At 45.2% G+C, this 11,842-nt stretch overlaps 1 protein-coding gene across 2 annotated transcripts in view; it reads right to left on the bottom strand.

Moving 5' to 3' along the window:
* Positions 1-7,928, bottom strand: part of LRRC72 (leucine rich repeat containing 72) — a 98,379-nt gene extending 90,451 nt beyond the window's left edge. For both annotated transcript variants that reach the window (XM_074984665.1, XM_074984666.1), the window contains exons 1-2: positions 7,627-7,928; positions 4,297-4,370 (exon numbers count right to left, since the gene is read on the bottom strand). In XM_074984665.1, the coding sequence (XP_074840766.1) occupies positions 4,297-4,370; positions 7,627-7,659 (107 nt within the window). In that variant the 5' untranslated portion in view covers positions 7,660-7,928. The remainder of the gene's footprint in view (positions 1-4,296; positions 4,371-7,626) is intronic.
* Between the last annotated feature and the right edge of the window lie 3,914 nt (positions 7,929-11,842).

Below are 11,842 nucleotides of genomic sequence, written 5' to 3' on the forward strand. Positions count from 1 at the left end.
TGCATACACTGGAATAGAAAAATGATTCCTTGATGAGCATACTGATTATTTCCATATCTGCCATCTGATCTGGGGGAGAGGGATAGCTCAGTGCTTTGAGTATTAGCCTGCTAAGCCTAGAGTTGTGAGCTCAGCCTTTGAGGGGGCCATTTAGGGATCTGGGGCAAATAGATTCAAAAAAATATCTGTCAGTGATGGTGCTAGGTCCTGCTGTGAGGACAGGCGCCTGGAGTCAATGACCTCTGAAGGTCCCTTCCAGTTCTATGAGATAGATACATCTCCATATATTAATATTTCAGAGCAAAAGCTTTTGCAAGAACATTGTAACTACACATTTTTCACTCCTAAATCAGAAAACACAACTGGTAAGGTTGCATGCAGACTTAACTCTGCTCCCTTATGTATGTGTAAAATTTGATCATTGCATGACCATCTGCTATTAATCAAATAATAAAAAATAATATCACATATTGAATCATAGATGCATTTTCTAGGATTTTTTCCATTATTTTATACTTAAACTAATTCTATTTTCATAATTGTTCACATCTTTGGTTTACTTTCTATGTGTTAACTTCTCTCTAACTTACTTTAATAATTTTTCAGAACCAACGTACATTTTTTTTCAAATAGTACCGCAGCTTTTATGTGCAATTCAGGGAATGAGTATTTTAGATGCAATTCATGTGTTAGGGAAGATTTTTAGATGTCTTTAAGCACCTAAAGTTACAGATAAGTGCTGAGCAGACTTTTAAAAAGCATCTAGGCCAAGATCCTCAACGGTATTTAGGCCCCTGATTTCCAGTGAAATAAATGAGAGTTATGGGTCTAAATACCCTTGAGGATCTCTGGTCCCTTGTGCCTAACTCCCACTGAAAGCAATTAGAGTAATCAATGAAAATCCCAGTAGGTACATATCCATACCTTTAGATAAGCATCTCTTAAAAACTGACCCCAAATTATCATGCTAATATAGCTATGTATATAAAATATGTGCAGTGCAAATAGTCTTAGGTGCACGCAGAGGTTGCATAACAATTTCTGAATGAGTCCTTAATCAGAAATTCAAAGTGAGCCTCTAAACAACTTACAAGTATCTCTTCTTTTCTGCACCCTACGTTAACACATCACCTAACACTCTCATTCTTCTCCCATCAAGTTGCTGCTGTCTTTACACTTTCACTCCTCCTGGGGTCTCTCTCCCTTTCCTTCCCACCTTCCCTGAAATTTCTAGCTACTTCATACAACTGTAGGTAGTAAAACTAGGGTTATCATATGTCTCATTATTAAAGGAAAAGACATGTATTTATCCCTCTGGCATGTGTTATTTTTCTTTAAAAGGGGCAAAATGTCCATGCTTTTTCTTTCCTGCTGCTGGTTGGACCCCTGCTTGCCAGCCATCTGGCCACCAGCAGTGAGTGGGGGTGTGGGATCCAATGGCCAACAAAAAGTGCAGAAGTGGTGGTGGGAGGAAGACACAGCATGCGGGGGACCAGCCGCTCTACTTGGTGGTCTGTCAGTGCAGCTACCACCATGAGGCTTTTGGCCCTTAGGGCCTTGTCCCCCAACCAATTTCCAGCCAGTACTCACTGTGAGCTGCCATAGCTAGTAAGTGCAGGAAGGCACCAGTCACTTACGTGTCACCTCTGCTGCTCACCCCTTGGTCTTTTATATGCTCCCTCTCTCACTGTCCTCTCCCTGTTTTGCCACTTCACCCCACCCATACCTGCAGCTCTTCTGTATCTTCGTCCCCACCTCACAGGGCATATCCCCTTCCCAGTCCTGTGCAGAGAACCACCCCCTGGTTGGAGCACTCAGCTCACCAACAGCCTGGCCAACAGGCCCTTCTCTTCCCCCCTACCTTTATATGGGATGGCACCCCAGGAAAGCCCAAGACCCTCTGGCTCAGGGAAATGTTCAGTAGGAACTAAGCTCTAACTGTGCAAAGCCCTGCACAGGGAAGCCCCTCTATACATCAGTTGAGCTCTGGAGTGGCTGGGTGGAGGACAGAAGTAATTTCTAGCCTGTTCACAACCCAAACTTGCAGGCTTCACAGCAGTCCCCCAGGCAGGGGCTTAGCACCCTCTGTACCTCTCTTGCCACCCTCGGTTCTACCCCCCAGGGGCCACGGATCTGCCTTGTGTCCTAGGCACTTTTCTCTGCTGAGCCACTTCTCTGACCAGGTTCTCTGGAAAGGTTCTCCAAGCTCTGGAGCACAATGCATCCTGAGGGTTTTATCCGTTCCTGACTGTGATGTAGCCAGGGGATAGGAGGTGCCCTGGTTATGTCAGTGGCCAGCAGCAGCCTGAAGGTGTTGGGTGCCTTTTGACACTGTGCAGACAGGAAGGAACAAGCTGCTTCCAGTCACATGGGGTACAAGGGAGGGGACAGGGAAAGGAACAATGAGCTTTGCAAAGACATAGGCGAGCTCATCCCCTCCCATCCTCCTCCTCCTCAGCCACCCCACCACCCTGCAGTTGGAAATAGTTCCCATCCTTTCCTTCCAGCAGTGCTGAAGGCTACTGCTGGCCACATACTGGTGTAAACCACAGCAGAAATCTTGATGGTGAGTGGTGACCCTGTGTGCCCTTCTGCACATGTTGCCTTTGGAAAATGTGGTACCAGGTTCCAGGAAAGTGGGTCAGTTCCAGAGGACTACATTGGCATGGAGGGTTGGGTTGTTTGGTCACCCCAAACCACCACCTTGCCCTCGCATGAGAAAGACATATGGGAATGTCAAAACAAAAAGCAGTCAAGTAGCACTTTAAAGACTAGCAAAATAGTTTATTAGGTGAGCTTTCGTGGGACAGACCCACTTCTTCAGACCATAGCCAGACCAGAACAGACTCAATATTTAAGGCACAGAGAACCAAAAACAGTAAGCAAGGAGGACAAATCAGAAAAAGATAATCAAGGTGAGCAAATCAGAGAGTGGAGGAGTGGGGGGAAGGTCAAGAATTAGATTCAGCCAAGTATGCAGAGAAGCCCCTGTAGTGACTCAGAAAGTTCCCATCACGATTTAAACCATGTGATAATGTTTAACATGGTTTAAATCGTGATGGGAACTTTCTGAGTCACTATAGGGGCTCGTCTGCATACTTGGCTCAAGCTAATTCTTGACCTTCCCCCCCACCCCTCCACTCTCTGATTTGCTCACCTTGATTATCTTTTTCTGATTTGTCCTCCTTGCTTACTGTTTTTGGTTCTCTGTGTCTTAAATATTGAGTCTGTTCTGGTCTGGCTATGGTCTGAAGAAGTGGGTCTGTCCCACGAAAGCTCACCTAATAAACTATTTTGCTAGTCTTTAAAGTGCTACTTGACTGCTTTTTGCTTTGATAGTATATAGACTAGCACGGCTTCCTCTCTGTTACTATTCAACATGGAAATGTGTGTGTTTTACCTCTCTGAATAGGGGGAGAGTATATGTCTCATCCCTCCCTGTGAAATCTAAAGTTTTAAAGATAAGAAGGTAAATTTAACAAATCCAACTCTGTATTTCTTTTTAATGGGGGCTCAGTTGATTTGGTGTTAATTTGAATGTTTGTACTACACAATTCTGATCGATTGCCATTGAACTTGTTTGAATGCGAGTAATTTTACCAAGTGTCCCCTATTTAGCATAGAGAAATATGGTCACTCTAAGTACAAGAAGTCACTAAAGCTATGCTATCTCTAGATAGCAGTGAATTGCTCTCACACCTGGGAAATCCAGGGCCATTGCAAGAAGCGAGGGATAGACAACATAGAGACAGATATGCACGTAGCTTCAAAGAAGTTTCCAGCTACTTTCGCTGCGGCCTAGTAGTAACAGGAGAGTACTTCAGTGAGGTCAGATATTTAGCAGTTCTTGGCCAATGATGTTCCTGTACTCTCACCTTGTGCTTGCCCTCTTGCTTCTTCTCCCACACAACTTTACAAGCCAATCAAACAAGCAAGACGCAGCATATGGAGCTTGATTTCTCTCCTTTTTGTGCTGCAAGGTCATGCAAAGCTCTATAAACCTGCATACCTTCAAGCTCTGCTGGAGTGCTAGAGCTAGATCTACACTGACCGCCGAGACACTTAACTAATTAGCTGTGAATTTAGTTGGTCTACGTAGGTCAGCAAAATTTCATGATTTCTATTTTTATACCTAGTCCACCATCTATTGCATAAGTATGACTTATTGTGTGTGTCATATATAAATGATATACACAAAATATCTGACATACACAGCATGACAAAAATCACATAAATGGTGCATCTGGATCTATAAATACAAAATCCCTCTGTACTAGAAATATAAATTGTACTTACTGTCCAGCAAGGTACAACACCGAGACATCCATATCTCTCTTAAAGCCACATATTTTTAGCTGATTTTCTATTGCCTGATGACAAAATTAATTTGTCAGACTTCATCCCTCCGAATAAAAGTCTTACAATCAATAACAATAAGGGTCTAAAGTAAAGAGAAGTGAAACTTGAAGCTACTGTTTTTAAAGTGGCAAAAATAAGACACCTACAATTATGGCACTGCACTCTTTCTCCAGTTTTTCTTATCCTTATTGTATTTGTTTCTTTAAATAGATACATTGCTAGGTATCTGAGGAAAACATCACTGCACAAGTGCATTCTTAAAGGCAGGATTGGGATTGAATAAAACCACTTGCTAATGACCAGCTGACCCTTGTAAATGATTAAATCTTGAAGCTTAATAAACTACAGCTTCTGCAAACACATATGCAGCTTCACTGTACACAGTGAGCATTTATGTACACACATAAAGGTGTGCAGTGTTGGAACCTAAGTGGTTAAACATGATTAAAAGAAACACAACTGCTCAATCACAAAATATAACTTGTCCATTTATTTTGACAAATGCATTAAGTGCAATGTTTCATGGTATACCAGTAAATTGTTATGGTATATTTTATAAAAGCAATGAAGTCTTAGCAACATGAAACATCATTATGGCTCTTGGCTATTAAAACATCACTGAAACACAGAGGAGAATATGGGATTTTCTGCCAAAATTAATAGATTTACAATGAGAGAATTAGAAAGGTTTTTTCCTATATACAGTGATGTACACAAGATGTCTGAGGCTAGTGTAGTACAAAATTTCTAAAAATCTATTTATAGTACATAATAAAGTATATTTGAGATTACTGTGGTCCAAAACATCTAAAAAACTAAAATCTATCTATAGTACATAATAAACATAGATGTTACCTTTATTTTACAAATACAAAATTGCCAGGGAACACTGACATGCAGTAGGGTGAGCAAAGTGGGGGCTGGGCTGCCTCGGGGATGTGAAATTTCATAAGGGGACCACAGTACAAATGACTGTTGGGTTTCAGGTTCCTCCAACTCATTAAAATGTTGAAATATGTTACTGTTTTTGTGTATGTATATTCACATTTATATGCTGATTCATAAAGTTTCTACATTCTACATACTTATTTTCTTACACATGCCAGAAGGATTTTTTTCATATAAGCATAACCAAAATTTCCATCGGTTTGGATTACATTAGACAGGTTGGTGAGGGGACTGTTAGATAGTTGCAAGGACGAAAAGTGGGGTCCAGCGTAAAAAGTTTGTGCATACTGACATGTGGCAATCCCCACTTCTCTGGAGATGGTGGATTTTGCAGTTTGTAGAATAATTAGAGCTAGCTAGAAATTTTAATGACAATGAAAAATATATTTCACAAAAATGTTTTCTGATCAGCAAAAAGGTGATATGTTTTTAAAATGCAAATCAGGTCAACTATGTGGCACTGAACAGTTTTGATATCTAGAAGGTTTAATAAAATTTCTTTTCCTTAAATCCCAACTTATCAGCCTCTGTCCACATTACCTTCCGTACGTTTCATGCATGTAGTCTTCCCTGCCTCCTCCTTCCCACCAAGCCTTCCTTGTGTTCAACAAGAACCCAATGAATCTAGATCCTGATCCTACTGCTGCAATAACTTCTTGATTGTTTTGCTGAGGAGGGTTCCAGCTGTGTTTGCACAGGGCCCAGATTTACTGCTTCTCCACATCAAATATTTCCTCATTGACTCTCCCTTACTAACAAAAGCTAATGTATATGCTAGCTTATCATACTGACCACCATAATCCAATATTCATTATACTAGTTGTGTGTTCGTTTCATCCTCAAGGGGTTAGGAAGAAACTGACAGGTGACATGTTGCTGTTTATTTTAGAGATGTCCCTGTAATGATGGTGACGAATGGAGGAGTTGCTGTAGGTATCAAGGCCTCTTTCCCTTTAGTGACAAAATGGCATAAGAGGGGAAGAAGATATGAGGGGACTGCTGTGGAGGTCCCTACTTCACTGCAGTGGGAGGGTGTAGGACTTGCTGGGGGGTCACTGTCTCACTGCAGTGGGAGGGTGTGGGGGTCGCCAGAGGGGCACTTTCTCACTGCAGTAGAAGGGTGCAGGGGTTGATGTGGGGGTCACTGTCTCACTGTGGTGGGAGGATGTGAGGATTTGCTGTGGGGGGCACTGTCTCACTGCAATGGGAGGGTGTGGGGTTGCCGGGGGGCAGTGTCTCACTGTGGTGGGAGGGTGTGGGGGTTGCCAGAGGGGCACTGTCTCACTGCAGTGGGAGAGTGTGGGGGTTGCTGGAGGGGCACTGTCTCACTGGGGTGGGAGGCTGTGGCGGTTGCCGGAGGGGCACTGTCTCACTGCGGTGGGAGGGTGTGGGGTTGCCGGAGGGGCACTGTCTCACTGTGGTGGGAGGGTGTGGGGTTGCTGGAGAGGCACTGTCTCACTGCGGTGGGAGGGTGTGGAGTTGCCGGGGGCACTGTCTCACTGTGGTGGGAGAGTGTGGGGGTTGCTGGACGGAAACTGTCTCACTGCAGTGGGAGGGTGTGGGGTTGCTGGATGGGCACTGTCTCACTGCAGTGGGAGGGTGTGGGGTTGCCGGAGGGGCACTGTCTCACTGCAGTGGGAGGGTGTGGGGTTGCCGGGGGGGGGGGGGGGGGGCACTGTCTCACTGCAGTGGGAGGGTGTGGGGTTGCCGGAGGGGCACTGTCTCACTGCAGTGGGAGGGTGTGGGGTGGCCGGGGGGGGGGGGCACTGTCTCACTGTGGTGGGATGATGTGTGCAGTTGCCGGGGTGGGGGGCACTGTCTCACTGCAGTGGGAGGGTGTGGGGTTGCCGGGGGGGGGGCACTGTCTCACTGCAGTGGGAGGGTGTGGGGTTGCCGGGGGGGGGCACTGTCTCACTGTGGTGGGATGATGTGTGCAGTTGCCGGGGTAGGGGGCACTGTCTCACTGCAGTGGGAGGGTGTGGGGTTGCCGGGGGGGGGGCACTGTCTCACTGCGGTGGGAGGGTGTGTGGGGTTGCCGGGGTGGGGGGCACGGTGTCACTAAGGTGGGAAGACGTGGGGTTGCCGGGGGGGGGCACTGTCTCACCCCCGGGAGAATCTGGCGGGCTCGGCACCACCCCAAGGAAAGGGCAACGGCAGCGGCTGTGTCGGCCTCTTGTCGCGCCCGCGGAGGGGTGTTAAGCCCGGACCAGACAGCGCTGGGCGAGCCGCTTGCACAGCCATTGGGGTTACGCAGAGCCGCGGGGGGAGGGGAGCCTGGTGACTGGGCGCGGTCGGCCTCGGGAGGTGGGCGGGGCTCACCTGGCAGGTGCTGCCGCTGCGACTGGCCGCCATTTTAGCTTCCTGTTCCTAACCGACTGGGCTGGAGAAACAGCAAACAGGCCTCAAAGCCGGGGGGTGGGGGGCAGGCGGCGTCAGGGAAGGAGAAGCGGGACTGGAGGACGGAGACTGAGGCGGGAAGCGGACGGGGGTGTGAGGGACTAGGGCCGGGGCCTGGAGCGGGGAAGGGAGCGGCCGGCGGCGGAGGCGCGCGCGCAGGTCAGAATCTCACTGGCCGGGGCCGCCCGCGGCTGAGTGGGCGGGAAAGAGGGAGCGGGACTGAAGAGCTGCCTTCCTCGGCGGGGCTTGGGTCCCCATCCTCTGAGCTCTCTTGCGCCTGCGTGGAGCACGAGGCGTTCGGGGGCGGGAGGAGGAACAGTGCCGTTAACGGCAGCAGGCCCGGGTATGAGCCCTCCAGGGCGGGAAATCCTTTGAGCAGCTGCAAAAGCAGCAGCTGGGGCTCGCGGGTGTGTGTTCCTGGCAGTCGGGCAACTATGCCTGAGCGTTTCTGCACGACACATTTGGCGCTTTCAAATCCAGCAGCCGCTGGAGCCCTGTGTTGCCGGGTGTTCAAAGATTCTGGCTGAGAGAGCGATGCACGGAGCAGTGCATCACACTAACGAAAAACCAGGTTATACATTAACAAACAAACACAAATGGATGCAGAATACTTTATTCATCAACAAGTGGTACTGTACACTGTAAATTTACACTGTATTTATTTGTATTGACTTTCACCATACAGTACTTGTGGAAAACGTAACTAAAATTTACTTATGATTAAAATGCCGGTTATTTGAGAGTTTGAGATGATGGAATGCTGCATATGAAAGAGTTTACTGTACTACTGACATTACTGATTTGTAAATGGCAGCTTGGCTTCTTGCCTTAATACCTGTATTCTTTGTCCTCACGCTGTGCTTTGCTGTGTAATGAAATGCATTCGATTTAACACAGGTTTTACACCAACTCAATATTTATGACTTAACATGGTAACATCAGATGGACTGTGGGAAGTCAGTATTGTCTAGCACATTGTCAACACTCTCGCTGCTTACTGGACTCTGAGAAGACATTTAGGTGTAAATTACAGCTGAAGAACAACATAGCATGCTGAGAGCCAGGACTGGTGGCTAGAAACAAACTTTATGGGACCACAGGAAATGAAAATGAAATCTACAGCAGCTGGATTTTTACATAAGACCATACAAATGGCTATTAATGGGTCAGACCAAAGGTCCATCTAGCTCAGTATCCCATCTGCTGACAGTGGCCAGTGCCAGGTGCCCCAGAGGGGGTGGACCAAAGAGGATCAAGCAACTTGTCTCCTACCATCCATCTCCAGCCTTTGACAAACAGAGGCCAGGGACATCATTCCTAGCCCCTGGCTAATAGCCTTTTATGGACCTAACCTCGATGAATTTATCTGACTCTTCTTTGAACTCTGTTATAGTCCTAGCCTCCTCGGGCAAGGAGTCCCACAGGTTAACTGTGCACTATTCTCATGGCTTCTTCCCCACTCTAGCAAGATAAATGCAGAAGTGGGGGCCAGCAAAAGTACCTTCAAAACCTTATTTACCAGGTTTTGGTATAAACTCCCCTGCCAAAATCCTAAAAACCCTTAGAATTTGGGGATAAAATTCACTGCCACCACCCAAGTAATAATAAGGAAACCAGGGAGAGACTACTTGGGAAATCTTAGCCCCAAAAGTAAAAACCAGGACACAAACATAAACCAATACCAGGTTAATAAAAAGAAAAAGAGAGAACTTTTATTATTACAACAATATTTGTGTTGCAAGCCTTATGACTAGATGGAAGAGTCAAAAAGTAAAACACATGGGGAGTCTTCACCATGGGCCTAGAACTTAGTTACAAGGAGAGTAAAAGAACGTTTCTAAAAGTGCACAGACATCAGATCCCACTTCCCAAACCATAAAACAATAAAGCCTAACGGACTTATCTAAACTTTACCCTACTTACAAAAGATTGGAGGGCCTGTTCTTGGAGGAAGATATTCTGCGTCTCTCTCCCTCATGGCTGGAAAGAAGAAGCAAACCACTGCCACCATGTCATGGCTTCTTCCCCACTCTAGCAAGATAAATGCAGAAGTAGGGGGCCAGCAAAAGTACCTTCAAAACCTTATTTACCAGGTTTTGGTATAAACTCCCCTCCCAAAATCCTAAAAACCCTTAGAATTTGGGGATAAAATTTGCTGCCACCACCCAAGTAATAATGAGGAAACCAGGGAAAAACTACTTGGGAAATCTTAGCCCCAAAAGTAAAAACCAGAACACAAACATTAACCAATACCAGGTTAATAAAAAGGAAAAAAAACTTTTATTATTACAACAATATTTGTGTTGCAAGCCTTATAACTAAATGGAAGAGTCACAAAGTAAAACAGATGGGAAGTCTTCACCATTGGCCTAGAACTTAGTTACAAGGAGAGTAAAAAAACATTTCTAAAAAGTGCACAAACATCAAATCCCACTTCCTAAACCATAAAACAATAAAGCCTAACGAACTTGTCTAAACTTTACCCTACTTACAAAAGATTGCAGGGCCTGTTCTTGGAGGGAGATATTCTGTGTCTCTCTCCCTCATGGCTGGAAAAAAGAAGCAAAAACCAAAGAACAAAAAAGGAAGAAGCCAAAATTCAGTTCTTACCTACATTCCTATAGGCCAACCCCACCTGGCTAAGGAGGTCAACCCTTTTACTCCCAGGCTGCTGGCTAACCCTCATGATCATAACATCTGTGTAAAAAAGAACATCCTTTTATTGGTTTTAAACCTGTTACCCATTAATTTCATTTGGTGTCCTTTAGTTCTTATAGTATGGGAACATGAAAATAACTTTTCTTTATTTACTCTCCACAACACTCATGATTTTATATACCTCTATAATATTCCCCCCTCTTTTCTTAACTGCAAACTCCCACTCTCTTTAGCCTCTCCTTATATGGGACCTGTTCCAAATTCCCAATCATTTTAGTTGCCCTTTTCTGAACCTTTGCTAATGCCAAAATATCTTCTTTGCGGTGAGAAGACCACATCTGTAGGCAGTATTCAGATGTGGGCATGCCATAGTTTTATATAGAGGCAGTAAGATATTCTTTGTCTTATTTTCTGTCCCTTTTTTAATAATTCCTAACATCTTATTTGCTTTTTTGACTGCCACTGTACACTGCGTGGATGTATCCATGACAACCCCAAGATCTCTTTCCTGATTAGTTGTAGCTAAATTAGCTCCCATCATATTGTATGTATACTTGGGGTAATTTTTTCCAATTTGCATTACTTTACACTTATCCACATTAAATTTCATTTGCCATTTTGTTGCCCCATCACTCAGTTTGATGAGATCTCTTTGAAGTTCTTCACAGTCTGCTTTTGTCTTGACTATTTTGAACAGTTTAGTATCATCTGCAAACTTTACCACCTCACTACTTACCCCTTTCTCTACATCATTTATGAATAAGTTGAATGGGACTGGTCGTAGGAATGACCATTGGGGAACACCACTCATTACCCATCCCCATTCAGAAAATTTACCATTTATTCCTACCCTTTGCTTCCTAATCAAACCAGCTGACAAAGTGGGTGCTGTTGTCATCATGAACAAGTCAGACTATGAACAGGAGCAGCCAGACAACTCTCCAACACCACATTTTACAGACCTCTCTCCTCTAATCCCACTTTGGAATTCCAAAAGAAATTACAACAACTACTTAAGAAACTCCCTGCTGCTACTCGGGACCCTATTCACTCAGACACACCATCTGATCCCCATCCTGGATTATTCTATTTACTTCCCAAAATCTACAAACCTGGGAACCCCGGACAACCTATCATTTTGGGTATTGGCACCCTTACCACCGGACTATCCAGTTATGTGCACTCTCTCCTCAAACCCTATGCCACCAACACTCCCAGCTATCTCCGAGATACCACTGACTTCCTGGGGAAATTACAAAACAGCGGAAAAGTTCCTGACAACACCTTCCTTGCCACCATGGATGTAGAGGTTCTGTACACTAATATTCTGCATGAAGACGGATTACAAGTGATTAGGAATACCATCCCTGACATCACCACAGCCAATCTGGTGTCTGACCTCTGTAACTTTGTCCTCACCCACTATTATTTCTGATTTGGGGACAATTTATACCTCCAGATTAGTGCTGCTATGGGCACC

Source organism: Carettochelys insculpta, chromosome 2, assembly GCF_033958435.1.
Source record: "Carettochelys insculpta isolate YL-2023 chromosome 2, ASM3395843v1, whole genome shotgun sequence".
Taxonomy (NCBI): Eukaryota; Metazoa; Chordata; order Testudines; family Carettochelyidae; genus Carettochelys; species Carettochelys insculpta.